The 20,964-nt window shown below is 46.6% G+C and overlaps 1 protein-coding gene across 8 annotated transcripts in view; it reads right to left on the bottom strand.

The window, feature by feature from the left end:
• The window catches only part of LOC140719810 (regulating synaptic membrane exocytosis protein 3-like), a 387,400-nt gene that overhangs the window by 248,005 nt on the left and 118,431 nt on the right, over window positions 1-20,964 (bottom strand). For all 8 annotated transcript variants that reach the window (XR_012097009.1, XM_073034710.1, XM_073034709.1 and 5 more), the window contains exon 2: window positions 10,972-11,247. Coding sequence is in view for 7 of the 8 variants with exons in the window: in XM_073034710.1 (XP_072890811.1) it covers window positions 10,972-11,188 (217 nt within the window). In the remaining variant the exon portion in view is untranslated. The remainder of the gene's footprint in view (window positions 1-10,971; window positions 11,248-20,964) is intronic.

Genomic DNA, 20,964 nt, shown 5'->3' with positions numbered 1-20,964 from the left:
TCTATCAATAAAATTTCCAATCTTTTTTTTTACGATTGCTATGAGGAGTTGTAATTTCTCTCTGACCATTGTATATAGAACAGCATAATATATTACCTATTTGAGTTTGATATTATATGCTTTTTGTCTTTAATATTGCTGTTTATATGTCTTTTATATTATCTACTTGTTAAACTCCTCTTTCGATTTGTATTTGTATATTCTTTATTTGAAAATCAATAAAAAAGATTGAAAAATGAAAAGTTATGGGGAGAAGACAGTAAAATGGACCAGAGAGGAGTAATAAATCAGCCATGATCAAGTGGTGAAGCAGACTCAGTGGGCCGAATGGCCTACTTCTATTCCTGCGTTTTAAGGTCTTATGGATCTGGAGGCTGAGAGAAGGAGAGGGAGAGAAAGAGGAAGGAAGATTGGGGGGAGAAGAGGGGGGAAAGGGAGGGGTAGAGAGGGGTGGAGAGAGGGTTTGGGGAAAGAGGGAGGGAGAGGGGAGAGAGGGGCAAGAGAGAGAGGGGGAGAGAGAAGGGGAAGGGGAGAGGGGGGAGGGGGAGAGGAGGGGAATGAGAGAGGGGGAGAGAGGGAGAGAGAGGGGGAGAGAGGGGGAGAGAGGGGGAGAGGGGAAGAATGAGAGAGAGAGGGAGGGGAGAGAGAGGGAGGGGAGAGAGAGGGGGAGAGAGGGGGAGGGAGAGAGGGGGGGAGAGTGAGTGGGGGAGAGGGAGAGAAAATGAGAGTAGAGAGAGAGGGCAGAAAGAGAAAGAGAGGTAGAGAGATAGAGAGAGGGAAAAGAGAGGAGAGAGGTATAGAAAGAAGGGAGGAAGAGTGAAAGGGGAGTAAGAGAGAGTGGGAAGGAAGAGAATGGGAGAGAGATCAGAAATAATGGTGCGAGATTGAAAATTAGGGACAAAAATGGAATTCAGGCTGTTCTACAAAGCTTCTGCTTCTGTTAAAAATGTCAGGTTTAAATGCATTCTCCTTGTGAACAGCCTGGTGGGGAAAAGGCTGTGATGGGGCCAACGAACACTCAATGCCACAGCTGCTATTTGTGGAGGGGGCCGTTGGGCATGGGGCCACCCATCAGGCACTGGAGGGAGATCCACCAAAGCCCTATGCAAGAGAGAAGGAGGAACCCATTTGGCCCCGAGTTATTCCATCAGATCGGAACCATTCCACAACAATCCCAGACTCCGAACTTTGCTCAACATCCCAGGACGCACTCACTCAGCAAATACCCATCGACCTTTAATTGTGAAACATGCAACTGATCCAGAACCCAGCAGTCTTTAGAGAAGCAGCACCTTCTCCGTGGGAGGCATAACATGAAGCAAAGCAAAGGCCATCTCTCTTTAGCTAACAAGGCATCATATTAAGCAGCAGAATCTCATTAGCTGCAGATCAGTAGTTGAGTCATGATCTCTGTTTCTATTCAAGTCCACACACTGCACAAAACAACCTTTGAAGGTGTGGGGAGGCAGTGATGAAGGGGAGGGTGTGGAAAGAAACAGGTGGGAGGGGAGAAGCTTTGGTGTGCCATACAGGCATTTGTTATACTGCAGAAAGATTCTGCGAACAAAATTAGATTGGAAGTCTTCAATGCCTAATACAATCAGCTCTTGTCCACGATACCAGCAATTTTTCATAAATCACATATACTCTTTGAAAAGCAATCATCAAAACTCTCCCACTGGTGGAAGGAACACCAGCCCCGACTACAGTGAACAGATACTGAGAATAGAAACACTGATTTCAATTTGTTTTTACTGTACTTTGGTCATCAGAGAACAGACAGCTCGCCTCCATCTTATACAGTCTGGGTATTTCTGTCAGTCCTTCTCAATCCTCCTCTATTGATAATTCTGGTCTGTGACGAGGACTTTCAGGTCATCGGTTCAGTGCATGGAGGGACCAGAGGGGCCGAGGCATGGTCAAGTGAAGGTGCCTATAATATTTCTCTGTTCAGATTAATACTTTGCATGATAGTTGAGCATTCTTCGGTCTTACTCCACAACTTCGTCCTGAGGAAGGAGGGACAGTGAAGAAGGTCCATTTTGTAGCCGTCTCAGCAGCAGTGTAAAAGGATTACCACTTAACATTGTGCTGCTGTCACAGAGAATCAGAAGGGATCAAGGTCAAAGTCAAAGTGATTTTATTATCAAAGTACGTATACACTACCTTGAGATTCATTGTTTTGCAGGCGTTTACAGGAAAATAAAGAAATCTAATAGAATTTATGAAAATCTTCACATAAACAAAGGGCAACCAACAACCGATATGCAAAAGGAGACAAACTGTGCAAACCAAACTAACAACCAAATAAATAAACAATACTGGGGAATCGAAAAGGTGCCTGTAGGTTGTGGAACCAGCCTGGAGATTACATGAATGAAATTATCCACAACAGATCAAGAGCAGCATGGATAACTTTGCACCATTTGTAGAGTAATAACTGTTTCTGAATCTAGTGGTGTGGGATCTAAGGCTCCTGTACTTCTCGCCCGATGGTAGTAGTGGGAAGAGAGCACGGTCTGGATGGTGGGGGTCTTTGATGATGGATGCTGCTTTCTGGTGGCAACACTCCTTGTAGATGTGCTCACTGGTGGGAAGGGCTTTGCCTGTGATGGACTGGGTTGTATCCACCACTTTCTGTCGACTCCTGGGCATTGGTCTTTCCATACCAGGTCGTTGAGCAACCTGTCCGGATACTCTCCGCTCTGCATCTATTGATCTCTCTCCATCGCTCTCCACCTCAGCTGCCCATCCTCTGACACTGAGCCTGGAGAGATCTATAGATATTGCAATCTACAGAGACACTGCTGTGGCTGAGAACCGGATGAGAGAGGTGATAACTCCGCCTCATAAATTCAACGTTGTGCTGAGACTTGTGGAGTATGGAGTGCATTCCGATGGTTGTTGGCAACGGCAGCGACATCACAGTCAGTACAAGAATACACTGAGTTTTAACTCCTGCAGGGGACACCTGGACAAATAGCTAAGTGCTGTGTGGGTGCCATATGTCACTAGAGCTCTTGAATAACTTAACTTACTACGGTTGGGGGCCTGACAGTGGATGCAATATTACAATTCACAGAACATGGAACTGAGTGACTGACAAGCAAACACCAAGAAATCACAAGTAACAAAACAGCGCCCAGCATCAGACTGTGTATTCAGATTGTTAGGAACTTATTGTAAGATGTGGGAAATGTTCCAGGTATTTCTAGAACAGAAGGAAAGTTATTTCTGTGGAGGAATTACTGGGAGCAAGTTAACAACCCATTAAAAAGGCCAGACTGTTGGATAAGATTGCTTCTGATGATGATGAGACCTAAATTAGGTTATTCAGGCATTGCAAAAATATTGACCCTCCTTCCAATGAAGTTGCTGAGAAATTGCCAGACCATTTTGATAAGTTTTCATGGGTCATAAATTTGCGATTTGCAATCAAGAGGCCAGGACTGGTAATCAGTGACTACGTTGCTGAGCTAAGAAGTCATCACGGCTGCGACTTGAGAGACTGGTCTGTGTTACTGAGGACACCAGGCCCTCAAGGTTCAAAGCTGCCTGAACACCTGGGGGTACATTGTTCTGGGCAGAAGCCGGAAGTGCACACACTGGTTAGTGGTGAGTGTGAGACACAGGTGCCATGACAGCAGCATGTAGTTCACCAGATGGATGCACAGGGTGATCAGTGAGAGAAAAGTCCCACCAGCTAACTCCTGGGATGAAAGTTTTGCTTTCATGATCAGCTGAAGTTGGATCGATGTTCTTGTTAAAAAGAAATGCCGGAAGAATTCAGCAGGACGAAGTTCAAAGTTTGAAGTACATTTATAATGGAAGCATGTATACTGTACACACCTGAGATTTGTCTCCTCACAGGCAGCCACAGAACAAAGAAATCCAACAGAACGCATTAAAAACAGGCTGTCAAACCCCCAATTTGCAGAAATCAAAAGCAAATCATTCAGCAATAAGAGTAAGCAAATAACACTCCAAACTGAAGATCACAGAAGCAAGTTCACAGCCACGAAGCCAGTCACAGCCAAACCAGGAGCTCGATGGTCGCAGGCCACAGCCTCGGTTCAGCGCGGAGACAAGTAAAACTTGCGGAGCAGCGAGCTGAACACTGGCCTGTCCCTTGCCTCCTGATCTTCTCAGTCTGGCCCACGCTTAAATCAGACAAACCTTGGATCATTCCTCGCTGTCAAGTCCGGCCCACCATTTTGATTCAGCCCGTACCCGATCTTTCCAAACTGGCCCAGCACTTAAATCAGACGAACAGCAAGTTCCTCTCTCAAGGTCGGCCCACTACTTTGATTCAGCCCGTACCCGATCTTTCCAAACTGGCCCAGCACTTAAATCAGACGAACAGCAAGTTCCTCTCTCTCAGGTCCAGCCCACCATTTTGATTCAGCCTGTACCCGATTTTTCCAAACTGGCCCAGCACTTAAATCCAGCAATGGCCAAACATTGGGTTATTCCTAGCTCTCGGGCCCAGGCCCCACCACCTCGATTTGGCCCTTACCCGCCATGCTGCAATCATCCTGCACCTTCAAGACTTCAGTTCACACCGCAAAAATGCAAGATCGTACAAGCAGTTCAAAAACTTGACTCCGAATGGGAAGTTACAGGCTACCGACTGTAGTGATCATTTACCAGAAAAAGTAGGTATGCTGCAACTGTACAGGGTACTTGTGAGGCTGCATCTGGAGTACTGTGTGCAGTTCTGGTCTCCATACTTGAGGAAGGATATACTGGCTTTGGAGGCGGTGCAGAGGAGGTTCACCAGGTTGATTCCAGAGATGAGGGGGTTAGACTATGAGGAGAGATTGAGTCACCTGGGACTGTATCCTCTGGAATTCAGAAGGATGAGAGGAGGTCTTATAGAAGCATATAAAATTATGAAAGGTATAGATAAGATAGAGACAGGAAAGTTGTTTCCACTGGTAGGCGAGACTAGAACGAGGGGACACAGCCTCAAGATTTGTGGGAGTAGATTTAGGACTGAGATGAGGAGGAACTGCTTTTCCCAGAGGGTGATGAATCTGTGGAATTCTCGGCCCAATGAAGCAGTAGAGGCGACCTCAGTAAATATATTTAAGACAAGGTTGGATAGATTTTTGCATAGTAGGGGAATTAAATGTTATGGGGAAAGGGCAAGTAGGTGGAGATAAGCCCATGGTCAGATCAGCCATGATCTTATCGACGGGCCAAATGGCCGACTCCTGCTCCTGTTTCTTATGTTCTTAGTTAAAGTTGTGTTTGGTGCCAGCAAGTTGTTCCTGTGCTTCACTCATGCCATCTTAATCCAGAAACAAACCCTCTCAGGAGGAGAGGTGTGGTGAAGGCTGGGGTTAGGACAGGGATGGAGAATGGAGGTGAGCGGAGGGGCGGCAGAGAAAGAGGGGCTGACCTGGGTTTGTGGGGATGTGGGCGGCAGATGGGAGTGGAGGTCGAGGGTAGGGCCAGTAGCATGTATGAAGGGAAACAGAGAGCTGATGTTTTGGGTGGAGGCCTTTCATGTGTAGAGGAGAGACAGCCAAAATAAAAGGTGAGAAAAGGGGTGGAGGAGGTGTTGGCAGGTGATAAGTGGATTCAGGTGAGGAGATGTGATAGGCAGGAACGAATAGGGGGAACGAATGGTGGGGGGAGATAGTGACAGAGATGGTGGAGGGATAAGTGGAGGCAACAAATGGCTACAGATGGTGGTATATGATAGGAAAGGAAGAACCAAGTGGGGGGCATTGCATTGTTGGCACTTAGGAACAATGGGAGGATTGTACGAGTGATGGACAGGTAGAGTTGGTGGGAAAGAAACCAGGTGATGTGCTTGCGTTGGATGGAGAAGGGACTGAGCAGATCAGGAGAAGAGAGAAAGGGAACAGAGGGCGAGCAATTGACTGGATTTTAGAGAGTTCAATGTTATATTTGTAGTTTAGAAGAATGAGGAGTGACCTTATTGAAACATAACAGTCTCAGGGCTATTAGATATCAAGATGTTTTCTCAGATTGGAGAATCTCAGTTGAGGGAACACCATTATAATGAGATGGTCATTTAAAACTCTGATATGTAGGAACTGTTCAGAGAGGATGGTGAAATTGTGGAATCCTCCCTCTGAGAGGGCTCAGAAGGCTGGATCGTTTGGGATATTTAAAGTGTAAATGGACAAATTTTAGAAAGACGGGATTCAGAGCTTTGAGTAGTTGGTGCAGAATAGGAGAGGAGGTCTGGGACAGATTCGCCATCATCATATTGAAAAGTGGTGTAAGCTTGACAGGCCAAGTGGCCTATTTCTGCTCCTATTTTCTGGTGGCTTTATTTTGCCAGGGAGGTGTCTGGTTTCTGTTCATTCAACGTGGCTCAAGTACGGTAGAGAGGGACACACAGCAGTCACTTACAAGAACAAAGATGGGACACTGTGCTTTGAAAGCAGCAACCCCCAGCCGTGCACTGACCTAGGAAAATAATCTAAGGGTGTAGGATGAAAGTTGCAAAGAACTCCTTCTGAACTGTACATTTGCCATGGGTAGCAGCTGCAGAGAGAATGCAGGGGATTCCAAACTAATAGCAAAATGGGAAATGAGCAAAGGGAATGGCGACTCACTCATGCAGCCATGGGAACTGACCAAAGAGAAGCCATGGAAGATACCAAGTAGACTGTTCAACCCCTCAAAATTGCTCTACCATTCAATGGGATCCTCATTACTTCACCATCCACATATCCAACTCCTTTGCCGCAGCAACATCACCAAATTATTGACTATAGAGGAAAGAAATCGGGGGGGTCTATGATCATTTGGAGATCAGAGGGCGAGAAGGTCAGTAGCTCTAAATTCTTGGCCATCATCACGCTAGAGGGCCTTTCCTGGGACCAGCATGTAAGTGCCATTACAAAGAAGACTGCACCTCTATGTTCTTACAAGTGTGCCTAGATTCAGCATGTCATCTAAAACTTTGACAAACAAGAGGAATCCTATCCCTGGTGGGGTGGCGGATGGACGGGGTGAGGGCAGGTGTACGTGAAATGGAAGAGATGCAGGTGAGGGCAGTGTTGATGGTGGAGGAAGGAAAACCCCTTTCTTTGAAGGAGGAGGACATCTCATTAGTTCTGGATGTGGAGGAGAGGGAGGAATTGAGAGAAGGGGGTGGCATGTTTACAAGTGACAGGGTGGGAAGAGGTATAGTCCAGGTAGCTGTGAGAATCAGTGGGTTTATAAAGGATAAACTGTCTCCAGAGATAGAGACAGAGAGATCAAGAAAGGAGAGGGAAGTGTTGGAAATGGACCGGGTAAACTTGAGGGCAGGGTGGAAGTTGGAGGCAAAGTTGATGAAGTCGATAAGCTCGGCAAGGGGGCAGGACACAGCACCAATTCAGTTGGTGATGTTGCGTAGAAAGAGTTGGCTTGGAACCAGTGTAGGCTTGGAACATAAGACTGTTTCACGTAGCTGACAAAAAAAGCAGGCATAGCTAGGACCCGTGCAAGTGCCCATGTTTGTTTGAAGGAAGTGGAAGGAGCCAAAGGAAAATTATTGAGAGTGAGGGCAAGTTCTGCTATAAGGAGGAGTGGAGGTGGAGGGGAACTAGTTCGGCATGGTGTCCAGAAAGAAGCTGAGGGATTGGAGGCCTTCCTAATGGACATCCATAGTGAAAATGAGATGACCAGGGCCAGGGAACTTGAAAAGATCAAGAGTGTGTGAAGTGACATCGATGTTGGTAAGAAGGGAATGAACCTGGGGGGGAAGGGGGGTGGAGGGGAGGATTAACACAGAGTTGAGGTATGCAGATATAAGCTTGGTGGAGCAGGAACAATAGATCTACCTGGACAGGCAGGTTTGTGGTAGGAGGTAGAAACGGGAGGTGTGAGGTAAGGGAACTATGAAGTTTGCGGCAATGGTTAGGAGATTCCCAGAGTTAATAATGTCAGTGATCTCAGGATAATATATTGTTACATATATGTACTTTGATAAATGATTTACTTTAAACTTTGAACTTTAAAATCCAGAAATCTATTTATCTTTTTTTAAACAAAATCAGTGATTGAACGCCATGTGATCTCCCCCTTAATCTGAGATGATGGTCCTGGTTCTCGACTCAGGCAGCGAAAACATCCTTCCTGCATCCGGACCCTACCACACCCACAATGAAATCACCTCTCAGTCTTTCAATCTGTCTAAAATATTCCCAGACTCACATGGTAGCACTTCAATGAAGGTCATGGATCCTGAGGATGTAGGGTGCGAGAAGAGAGGAGAGAGAAGAAAGATAGGAAAAAGAGAGACAGAGATAGAGAGAAACAGAGAGGGGGAGGGAGAAAGACAGACAGACAGACAGAGAGAGGGGCACAGATAGAGAGATTGAGACAGAGGGAGAGAGTGAGTGACAGAGAGAGAAAGACTATTTCAACTAGGCAACTGAGTGTGGGTATGAATTTAATATTCATCTCAAAGGCACACAATCTCAATCACTCGCTAGGGCAGGACAGAGCAAGCAGCCACATTGGATCACCACCACCTGCCAGTTTCCCTCCAAGTGACAAACCGTTTTAGACTTTGAACTGCTCTGGTACTCCTTCATAAACACTGCATTAGGACCAGGGAAACCACGCCCAACATCAGGTGAAAGCAACTTCATGACACACAACGAATACTCGCCACCGCCTTCTCAAGAAGTAGTGCTGGGCCTTGTCGGCATCATCTGCATTGTGAGCAATATTTTGTTATTGTAGTCCATCTTGCTATAGAGGTATTTGTGTGAAACAGGAAAATATCACACTGCCAGCGCAAAGTGTGCTGGTGTTGACTGGCCTTTACTCACCACCAGTACAGTGAGCCTCTCTTATTCCACTGATGGGGAAGAGGTGAAGGAAGGAAACGGTAGTAAAGGACAGGGAGTGTCTTATAATGAATAAGATACTTCCTAAGTACATTCAGCTGACTGCCAGGCATTTTGGACCTCACTGAAATCCAGTTGGATGTGTTTCAGAGTTACAGTTGAGGGGAACTATCAGCCAGTATTAAACTGCTTTCCCTTACTGAGATAGTGCCACAGCAGCTTTGAATTTCTCCTGGGCAAGCACGCAGGCCCTCAGTTTCCTACTGGGTGATTCACAAATCAATGGGAAGAAAACTGAATTCTTTAATATCATATCACTTGTTCCCCCCTCTGTCTTTTAACTCTCTCCTCCTGATCTACCCAGTTCCTCCTACACCCACTCCTGTACCCCCATCACCCTACTTTCCCCTCCTCCACCTGCCCATCGCCCATATACCCATCACACTGTTTCCCTTCTCCCCACTATCCCTCCTGTTGTCTTCAGATCCCTCCTCTTATTTGAACTTCACCTTCCTCTCCCCTCCTCCACCTGCCCATCGCCCATATACCCCTCACACTGTTTCCCTTCTCCCCACTATCCCTCCTGTTGTCCCCAGATCCCTCCTCTTATTTGAACTTCACCTTCCTCTCCCCTCCTCCACCTGCCCATTGCCCATATACCCCTCACACTGTTTCCCTTCTCCCCACTATCCCTCCTGTTGTCCCCAGATCCCTCCTCTTATTTGAACTTCACCTTCCTCTCCCCTCCTCCACCTGCCCATTGCCCATATACCCCTCACACTGTTTCCCTTCTCCCCACTATCCCTCCTGTTGTCCCCAGATCCCTCCTCTTATTTGAACTTCACCTTCCTCTCCCCTCCTCCACCTGCCCATTGCCCACATACCCATCACACTGTTTCCCTTCTCCCCACTATCCCTCCTGTTGTCCCCAGATCCCTCCTCTTATTTGAACTTCACCTTCCTCTCCCCTCCTCCACCTGCCCATTGCCCATATACCCCTCACACTGTTTCCCTTCTCCCCACTATCCCTCCTGTTGTCCCCAGATCCCTCCTCTTATTTGAACTTCACCTTCCTCTCCCCTCCTCCACCTGCCCATTGCCCATATACCCCTCACACTGTTTCCCTTCTCCCCACTATCCCTCCTGTTGTCCCCAGATCCCTCCTCTTATTTGAACTTCACCTTCCTCTCCCCTCCTCCACCTGCCCATTGCCCATATACCCCTCACACTGTTTCCCTTCTCCCCACTATCCCTCCTGTTGTCCCCAGATCCCTCCTCTTATTTGAACTTCACCTTCCTCTCCCCTCCTCCACCTGCCCATTGCCCATATACCCCTCACACTGTTTCCCTTCTCCCCACTATCCCTCCTGTTGTCCCCAGATCCCTCCTCTTATTTGAACTTCACCTTCCTCTCCCCTCCTCCACCTGCCCATTGCCCATATACCCCTCACACTGTTTCCCTTCTCCCCACTATCCCTCCTGTTGTCCCCAGATCCCTCCTCTTATTTGAACTTCACCTTCCTCTCCCCTCCTCCACCTGCCCATTGCCCATATACCCCTCACACTGTTTCCCTTCTCCCCACTATCCCTCCTGTTGTCCCCAGATCCCTCCTCTTATTTGAACTTCACCTTCCTCTCCCCTCCTCCACCTGCCCATTGCCCACATACCCGTCACACTGTTTCCCTTCTCCCCACTATCCCCAGATCCCTCCTCTTATTCCAATCACCTTCCTCTCCTATCAGATCTCATCATCCCCAAACCCTTCTCATCTCTAGCTATCACCTCCCAGCCTCTGCCAGAACTTCTACCCTTCCCTCCTCCATCTGCCTATCGCCTGCCAGCTCTTTCTTGTAACCTTTTTTCAAACTGGCTATCACCCCTCTATCCTTCAGTCCAGACAAAGGATCTCAACCTGACATGTTGGCAGTTCCACTCTCCCTACACAGGTTGCCCGACCCACTGATTTTTTACATCTTCTTTATTCTCCCAGATTCCAGTGTCTGCACTCCCCAATTTAACCGTGCGTGCCGTGTCAATGAACATATTATTAGAAGTAATGACTTTGCAATGGATTTTTTAAAATAGCGTTGTACAGCTTGTACATCATCCCCAGCCTCCTGTGTAAACATTTACTTCTCGACTTACTGGTCTGGTTGAGGTGAGTTGTACTTTTACTCCACTGCGACAGTCCAACTATGGCCACCATCTTGGCACCGAGACTGGATCTCCTCTTCTTAATGGCGGTATCCGTCCCCGGCTCCTGCCCGCTGGTGCTACTCTTTTCTACGTCGTACATCTCCCCACTTATACTGGAGCTCCGCAGGACATTCCTTGCCGCTTTGCCCGTGGCCCCGTTGTACATTTTGTTCCCCGGCTGCTGTGCTTCTTCGCCGTGTGAGTCCTGACTGGCACTTCTCACAACTGTTCAAAGAAAAGACAACAGATCATTTTGATTTGTGTGTGCTTTTAACCGAAGTTCAGCACACTGAGCTCTCTGAGGTGACTGGTAGCACAATGAGAAAGGACAGGTGAAACCTTAGCACAGCAGACTAGCAGCCCTTCATAATCCCAGCATAATCACTGATCTTTCACCTCTGTCATCGTACTCTGAGTCAACATACGCTGGAAGTTCCAGCTTCTGTTGATTCTCTGGCCCCACAAGGGTTGGTACAGCCCCCTTCCAAAGTGTATTGGGAATGGCTTCAACAGAAAATGCCATTGTGATCCAGAGGGTGCAGCTTGGCTGAGTTGTTGGTAAGGTTGCATTATTCCATGGTTGGACCAGAGTGTAGGGACCTCCCCTTATCACTTCTCTTCCTGTACCCTGATATGATATGGCAAGAGCTATATTGTGTATGAAACCTGTACTGCGCCTGCCCTGGGAATGTTGGTTAATACACATGTGGAAGGTGCATACTATATTGGTGTGAGATGGAGAGGGAGGAGTTTCATCTCTGTTTCACCCATAGTCTATCTCTTAGCTGGCCAGTGTGGATGGAGCTTCAATCTGTCTCTAACCAGTACTGTCTGTACCCTGGGCAGAGGATGCTTAACACTTTACATTTCAATGGAATTGTGCACTTTTATACCAAGTCATTGCTGGAATCCCTGTACATCCTGCAGGTTAAAGTTAAAGTCAAATTTATTATCAAAGTACATTCATGTCACCAAATACAACCTAGGGATTCCCCTCCAGGTCATAACCATCCTTACTTCACTGCTGGGGCCTTATCTTAGAACCTGCCATTGAACAATTGGCTTGTGGCCAACTTCTCGAGAACAGTCAGTTATGGGCAATAAACAGTGACCTTGTTGGAAATGCTTGGATCCTAAAGATGAATGAAGACAGAACCTTCCCAACATTATTCAATCGTTTGTACGTTTCAGCTCAGCATCTGAGTGTGGAGTTCACAATTGCTGCATCATGTCGATTCTCTGCTCCAGAGACCGAGTTGCAGCCCTGTGCTGTGCGTGTGAAGTCCCTGCCCCTGGAAACGGCCAGGATCACAGAGAGGGGTTCATTCCATCTGTCCACCTAGTGATGAACAGAGGAGTTGTGGCTGTCTGTACAAAACTATCTTTTGTTGAGTTACAAAGTCAAAGTTTGGAATGGCACAGTGAATTCTGTCCTCTCACAGCGTGTCTTGATGTAACAGTGATCTTTAATGAGGTAACAGGTGAGATCACAGCTCTTCATCAAGCCAAGCCTGATAGGGTGTCGGGGGTTGAACTGATGAGGGTAGGAGGCAGGAGAAATGAGCTGCTAGATAATGCAAGGCCTGGGTCTCGACAGTCTGTAAATCACAAAGATCAATAAAGGAGAGGAAGGCCATTTCAGAATCTCTCTCTCACAACATGTAACTGTCTGACTTGCCCTTTACTAGTTTGTACAGGACAGGCATTTGTGGTTTAATTTGACCTCGCTGCTGACGAATGAGTTTTCCTTTACACTATATCTCAATGGCTAGATGGCAAGCGGCAGCAACCTGCATTTATATGGTCTCTTCAACATCACAAACTGCCTCAATTGATTTAAAGCTATAATTATCAAACAGGATTTATTATCAGGCTGCACAACCAGATGGTGTCCGAAGCTCTGACAGGGAGGTTTCTGATACAATGCAGCCTAAAGCGGAGGAGGATTAGGGGAGGGAAATCACAGCAGTGGCTGTGATATCTGTAAGTTCAGCCACTAATAGTGCTGTGGCTAAGGAGCCAGAACACTGGTATCCTAGAAAGTGGAAGCTAAAGGTTTAGCAATACAGATGAAAGGCTGTGAAATCCAGCATAGAGCCATAGAGCGCAGGTGGTCCTTGCCAACCAAGATGTCCCTGCAAGCCAGTCCCATTTCCCTGCAGTTACCTTCTCCCTGTATCCATGCGGATTTCCCCCGGGTGCTCCGGTTTCCCCCCACATTCCAAAGACGTATAGTTAGGGTTAGTGAGTTGTGGGGATGCTATGTTGGTGCTGGAAGCAGGCTGTCTTCACCACAAACCTCAGACTGCGTTGGTCGTTGATGTAAAACGACGCATTGCAACGTTTCAATGTAACACGCGACAGATAAGGCACATCTTTAGCATCATTAATTTAGCTCATGTCCTAAACCCTCCTTATCTATGTACCTATCCAAATGTCTTTTAAAAGTTGTTATTGTAACTGCTTCATCCACTTCCTCTGACAGTTCATTCCATATACACACGACCTTTGGTCTGAAAAAGCTGCCTCATAAGTTCCTCTTAACACTGTCCCCTCTCACCTTAAACCCATGCTTGCTAGTTCTTGAATTCCTGGACCTGGGATAAAGACTGAGTGCATTCACTTTCCCTGTCATGATTTGATACACTTTGTAAGATCATTTCTCAGTCTCCTAGCCTCCAAGGAAAAAAAGTCCTAGCCTATCCAACCTCTCCCTATATCTCCATCTCTTAAGTCCTGGCAACATCCTTGTAAAACTTTTCTATACTTCTTCCAGTTTAATAACCTTATTCCAGGTGGCCTAAACTGAACACAATACTCCAAGTATGTCCTGCACAACTGCAACATAGCAATCCAACACCTCTACTCAATGCCCTGAAAGGTGAAGGCCAGGGGGCCAAAAGCCTTCTTCACCACTCTGTCTACTTGTCACACTGCTTTCAGAGAAACACGTACCTACACACCAGGGTCTCTCTCTTCTGCAACACCACCCAGGGTCCTATTGTTCACTGTGAAAGCCCTGCCAAGGTCTGACCTTCCAAAATGCAATATCTCACACTTATCTGAATTAAATTTTGTTTACCCAGCTGATTAAGATAGCCGCCTTCTTCTCTGTTGATGATGTTGTCTTCTTTGGTGCCCAGGAATGAAGACATGAGCAGGGGAGGCTATCAGTGTTATTACTGTGGATCAGACTAAGTTCCAACGGTCTTAGCTAAAGGCCGTTTTCCTTCTCGTCAACCTCCAGGTATCCCGTCTGGCTTTATTTTGTGGTGGGAGGCAAAACCATGAGTCCCTAATACCAGGGAACAGAATTAGACCATTCAGCCCATCGAGTATGCTCTGCCATTCCATCCTGGTTGATTCATTATCCCGCTTAACACCTTTCTCCTGCCTTCTGTCCATGACTAACCATGAACCTATACCCCTATCCAATGACTTGGTCTCCACAACCATCCGTGGCAATGAATTGCACAGATTCATCACCCTCTGCCTAAAGAATTTCCTCCTCATCTATGGTCTGACAGGACATCCTAAGTCATGGACTGGAGGGCTGCCCCCTCTGGTTCCAGACCTCCCCCACTAACGGAAACATCATCTCCACTTCCTCTCTGGGTCTTTCAGTATTCAGTAGATTTCAATGAGATCCCTGAAAGGCTAACGATGAAAATCAGGCAGGCAGTCTGACTAGGTCAGCCAATGGAGGGGCATACGCACCACGCATAAACACACAGTTCTCTTCATCCAGCTGGTCAGCCTGATTTACCTGGTAGAACGTCAGCGACCTGCAGCTGGGAGTTACCTGGAGACCCTGCACTACCACTGGATGGTGTGATGAAGTTCCCTCCTGGCCATGCACTAGCTTTGTTCCCACAAACAGGAGGGAGGGAGGGAGGAATCTGCTTTCCACATTCAAAACAGCTTCACGTTTGTCTCAGACAGCAAGGAATTAGAATCAGGTTTAGTATCAGTGGCACATGTTGTGAAATTTGTTGTTTAGTGGCAACGGACGTTGCAATACATAACGATAAATTACAATGAAAGTACATATACAAGGAAAATTAAATGAAAGTAGTAGTGCAAAAAGAGAGGAAAAAACACTGAGCAAGTGTTCACGGGTTCATTGTCCATTCAGGAACCTGATGGCAGAGGGGAAGAAGCTGTTCCTAAAACATTGTCTTCATGCTTCCTTTTGTTGATGGCAGAAATGAGAAGAGGGCATGTCCTGGTTGATAGGGGTCCTTAATGGTGGATGCTGTCTTTTGAAGGTGTCCTGGATGCTGGGGAGGCTGATGATGGCGTTAGCCGAGTTTACAACTTTCTGCAGCTTTTTCCAATCTTGTGCAGTGGCTGCTCCAAACCAGATGGTGATGCAACCAGTTAGAATGCTCTCCACAGTACACCTGCAAAACTTTGAGAAAGTCTTTGGTGACATACCAAGTCTCCTCAAGCTTCTAGGAAATTTAGTCCCTTCTTTGTAATATGTTGGATCCAGGGTAGATCTTCAGAGATGTTGACACCCGAGAACCGGAAACTGTTCACTCTTTCCACTGTTGATCCCTTGAGGAGGACTGGTGTGCGTTCCCTCAACTTACCCTTCCTGCAGTCCACAATCATTTACTTAGTCTTTCTGACATTGAGTGCAAGATTGTTGTTGCAACACTACTCTACCAGCTGATCTCTCTTGCTCCTGTACGCCTCCTCATCACCATCTGAAATTCCACCAACAATATTTGTGACATTGGCAAATTTGTAGATGGCGTTTGAGCTGGAACATAGCCACTCAGTCGTGGGTGTAGAAAGTGTAGAGCAATGGGCTAAGCGTGCATCCTTGAGGTGTGCCAGTGAAGAAGAGATGTCATATCTGATCTGCACTGACTACAGTTAAGGATCCAGGTGCAGAGGGAGATACAGAGGCACAGGATTTGGAGCTTGTTGATTAGAACTGAAGGTAAGATTCTGCTGAATGCAGAGCTGTAATCAATAAACAGCAACCCGACATAGGGATTGCTATTGTCCACCTGGATCCAAGGCCAAGTGGAGAGCCAATGAGACCTATTGTGGTCATGGACAAATTGAAATGGGCCCAAGTCCTTGCTTAGGCAGGAGTGGAATATGGCCATGACCAACCTCACATCATCACGGTGGATGTGAGTGCTACTGGGTGATGTTTGTTGAGAGATCTCACCCTGCTCTTCTTAGGCACCAGCAGTACTGTCACCCTCTTGAAGCACGAGGAAATCTTCAGCTGCAGCAGGTTGAAGATGGCCTTGAACACTCCTGCCAGTCTGTTGGTACAGGTTTTCAATGCCTTACACCAAGAAGGCCCTGATCCTCTTGAAAGATGTTCTGACACCAGCCTCTGAGACGGAGGTCACAGGGTCACCCCACACTGCAGGGATTTGCAAACGTAATTCTATTCTCCCTTTCAAAGCATGCATAAAAGGTGTTGAGCTCATCTGGGAGTGAAACATCACAGCCATTCATGAAGTTAGATTTTGCCTTGTGGGGAGTAAAGTCCTGAAAACCCTGGCAGAGCTGATGTGTATCCAATTCCGTCTCTAACTTCAAACAGATTTTTTGTTTTCTCTTAAAAAAGACTTCTATATGTTATCACGAGTGAATCTGCAGATGCCGGAAATAAATAAAAAACACAAAATGCTGGCAGAACTCAGCAGGCCAGACAGCATCTATGGGAGGAGGTAATAACGATGTTTCGGGCCGAAACCCTTCATCAGGTTTCATATAGAAACCTTCTATATGTTATTCCTGGACTTCCTGTATAGTTCTGGGTCACCAGTCTTGAATACCACAGACCTAGCCCTCAGGAGACTATGAATCTCCTGGTTCATCCATGGCTTTTGGTTTGGGTGTGTCCAGTATGTTCTTGAAGGCACAAACTCAACCACACAGGTGTCAAAGAAGTCGGTAACAACTGTGATGCATTCATTCAGACATGAAGATGAATCCCAGTATACTATCCAGTCCATCTGCTCAAAGCGGTCATGTATGTAAGCGCTCCTCCCTCTTGACTATACCCATACCTTCTTGGTCCTCACCACTGGTGCTATGGTCTTTAGTCTCTGCCAATACGCCGGGAGCAGAAGTACAGCCAGGTGATTGGACTTTCCGTGGGATGGCACAGTAAGTGCTCGAGATGGTGGTGTAACTGTGGTCAAGTGTGTTGACTTCTCTGGTTCCACAGGTGATATGTTGGTGATAGTTGTTGGGAGATTTCTTCAAGCTGACCTGGTTGAAATCACCCACAGTGATAAGTAAGCGATCTGGATGCCCTTGTTTGCAACTGCTGATCACAGTGCCCAGCTCTTGCCTGACGTGCACTGCACACCACTACCAGGAGGAAAGATGGGAGTGGGTGTTGCACAGAGGGTCAGGGGCACATTGGGTGTGGATGGGGCTCTAGGTTGGAGCTGTCTGAGAAACACAGGCCTTTAGCAGAGCAGTTGAAAATCCAGGTCAGCTGGTGGGGGATGGAGATCGGCTCCAGAGTTTCTGTGTATATTAACGCAGAGTGCTGCAGTCAGGTTCCCTGTGGGCAAGACAGCACAGCACAAGAGAAACACACAGCAGCAGCAGTATTCTGCTGAGCAGGACTTTCTGAACGTGATAGAGTAGGGGCATGGAGATGGTGTGACCCTCTTGAGGCCCACTCCCTCCTGCATCTCCCAGTCAGGTCTTGCTAAGTAATCTGCTTTGCTACTAACTCTTCTGATCCATCAGGGATTTTTAATTGTGCAGTAAATTAAAACAAAACTTTATGCTATGCCAAATATTCATGGCAATCACCACCAGGCTCAACGACAGCTTCTAACCGACTGCTACAGGACCACTGGATGGTTCCCTAAATCAATAAGATGGACTCAACTTCTCTATCTACCTCATTGTGGCCCTGCAACCTATTGCTTGCCTGTGCTGCACTTCCTCTGTAACGGCAACACTTTAAAGCACTACAGCACAGAAACAGGCCCTTCGACCCATCTAGTCCATGCTGACCTGCAAGGTTGTCAACCCACATGTGGAACATAGCCCTCTATACCCTTCACATTCACGTGCTTATCAAATTTATAAAGTCATACAGCATTTACTCTGCACTCTTTCCAGTTTTATTTCTGGTTGGCCTACAAATATTTTATTATATGCATTATTATTACTGGGTATTGTTTTTAACCTTGTATTACCTCAATGCACAGTTGAAATGAATTGATCTGTGCGGATGGCATTTCACTGGACCTCAGTATATTTGACAATAATAAGCCAACTTAGCAGAATGGGTCATTCCAAGAGATAATCAGATCACCACTACTGCCATGTCTCTCCACTCCTTCAGAAGGGAGGGAGACAAAGGACAGGAAGCTGTAGGGCAGTTAGCCTGACCAGTGGCAGAATGCTAGAGCCTATTATTAAGGATCAGGTTTTGGGGTTTTAATTTTTATTTGTTAGAGATGCAGCACGGTAACAGGCCCTTCCAGACCAATGAATCTGCACCACCCAATTACACCCATGTGACCAATTAACCTACTGACCCATGTGTTTTTGAAATGTAGGAGGGAACTGGAGTAACCAAAGCAGTCACAAGAGAATGTACAAACTCCTTATACACAGTGGTGTGTATTGAACCCGAGTTGCTTACACGGTAATAGCATTGGGCTAACCATTACGTTACCATGCCTCCCCAAAGAGCTTTACTTGAAGGTTCCTGACATCACAAACCAAACTCAACATGGTTTCCTAAAGGGGAGATATTGCTCAACAAATCTGTTGGAACTCTTCACAGAAATAACAGGCAGGATAGACAAAGGAGAGCCAATGGATGTTGTTTACTTGGATTTTCAGAAAGCTTTTGACAAGGTGCTGCGCATGAGGCTGCTAAACAAGAGCTGGAAATAAACTAGCCGACTAGCAGAAGGCAAAGAATGGGAATACAGAGGGCCTCTTCTGGTTGGCTGCTGGTGACGAGTGGCATTCTGCAGGGGATGGTGTTGGGTTCCCTGTGCTTTTTATGTTATATGCCAATGATTTCAATGACCGAATTCGTGGCTTTGTGGCTAACTTTGCAGATGACGGAAAGGTAGGCTGGAGTGGCAGGTAGAGTTGAGGAAGCAGGGAGTCTGCAGAAGGACTTGGGATGTTTTGGAAAATGGACAAAGAAATGGCAGATGGGAAATAGTGTAGCAAAGTGAATGGTCATGCGCTTTTGTAGAAGGAATAAAGGCAAAGACTATTTTACAAATGGGGAGCAAATTCAGAAATCAGAGATGCAAATGGACTTGGGAGTCCCAGAACAGGATTCTCTAAGGGTTAATTTGCAGATTGAGTCAGTGGTAAGGAAGGCAAATGCAATGTTAGCATTCATTTTGCGAGGATTAGAATATAACAGCAATGATGTAATGCTGAGGCTTTATAAGACACTTGGAGAATTGCGAGCAGTCTTAGGGCCCATATTCTAAGCAAGCATGTGCTGGCCTTGGAGAGGGTCCAAAGAAGTTGATGAGAATGATCCCAGAGCGAAAGGCTTAATGTATGAGAAGCATCCTCTGTCGTGATGATGCCACACTTAGGTTGGAGGAACAACACCCCACATTCTATCCAATCTGATGGCATGAACATCAATTTCTCGAACTTCCGGTAAATGCTCCCCCACCCGCTTGCCTTCACCATTCCCCTTCCCCTTTCCCTCTTTCACCACATCTCCTTGTCTGCCCATCCCCTTTCTCTGGTGTTCCTCCCCCCCCTTTTCTTTCTTCATGGCCTTCTGTCTCTCCTATTAGATTCCCCCTTCTCCAGCCCTGTATCTCTTTCACCAATCAACTTCCCAGCTCTTTACTTCACCCCTCCCCCAGTTTTACCTATCACCATTGTGTTTCTCCCTCCCCTCCCCCCCACCTTTTAAAACTATTCCTCATCTTTTTTCTACAATCCTGCTGAAGAGTCTTGGCATGAAATAACGACTGTACTCTTTTCCATAGACCTGCCTGGACTGCTGAGTTCCTCCAGTATTTTGTGTGTGTTTGATGGCTCTGAGCCTGTACTCAGTGGAGCTTAGAAGATTGAGAGGGGATCTCAATGAAACCTATCGAATATTGAAAGGCCAAGATGTGTTGGATGTTTTCCTAGACCGGGAGAGTCTAAGACCAGAGTGCACAGCCTCAGGATAGAAGAGTATCCCTTTAGAATAAAGACAAGCAGGATCCAGAGGAGGCAAATCTGTGGAATTCATTGCTTAAGCCAGTTGTGGAGACGAAGTTTTTGGACACACTTTAAGGCGGAGATTGATAGGAGAAGGCAGGGAAAGGCACTGAGAGGGAAAAGCTATCAATCATGATGGAATGGTGGAACAGATAGTGGGCTGACAGGCATCTTTCTGCTCCTATATCTTATGGTTAGCATGGACTTGTTGGGCCTGTTTTGGTGCTGCCTCTCTCCACAACTCTCACTGCACCCTGGTCACCGATCCCAGGATAAACACATGCTAACATCTGTTTAGCATCAACTCTTGCTATAGAGCAGGTCACATATGGACAACTTGCCTGAAAGCGTGCCCAAGCTCCATCAATAGATGTTCAAGGAGAGTAGCTCTCATGGCCAACAGGTAGAAAGCATTGTAACCCTATCCAGATTCCAATGTGCAGGGCCAGCACCTGTACGCTACTGGGGGCAGCGGAGATGTGCACTATAACATACTGAAGAAAGCTCTGTACGATGTAGATGGAGAACTGAACACCCTGCTTAATCAGAAATGATCAAAGTACACAGACATTTGGTTCATCGCCTTACTCTACAAGAATCTTTTGACCTCAAACAATTCCTATCCCTCAATCCCCCCCAACAGATGATGCTCCAAAAGCTGAGTTTCTCCAGCAGATTGTTTGTTGCTCCCGATTACAGAATCTGCATTCTCTTTAGTCTGCATAACCCCGCAGC

This window comes from Hemitrygon akajei, chromosome 32 (genome assembly GCF_048418815.1).
Source record: "Hemitrygon akajei chromosome 32, sHemAka1.3, whole genome shotgun sequence".
In the NCBI taxonomy this organism is placed as follows: domain Eukaryota; kingdom Metazoa; phylum Chordata; class Chondrichthyes; order Myliobatiformes; family Dasyatidae; genus Hemitrygon; species Hemitrygon akajei.
The sequence above is the reverse complement of the archived record's forward strand: the minus strand, read 5'-3'. Positions and strand labels throughout refer to the sequence as shown.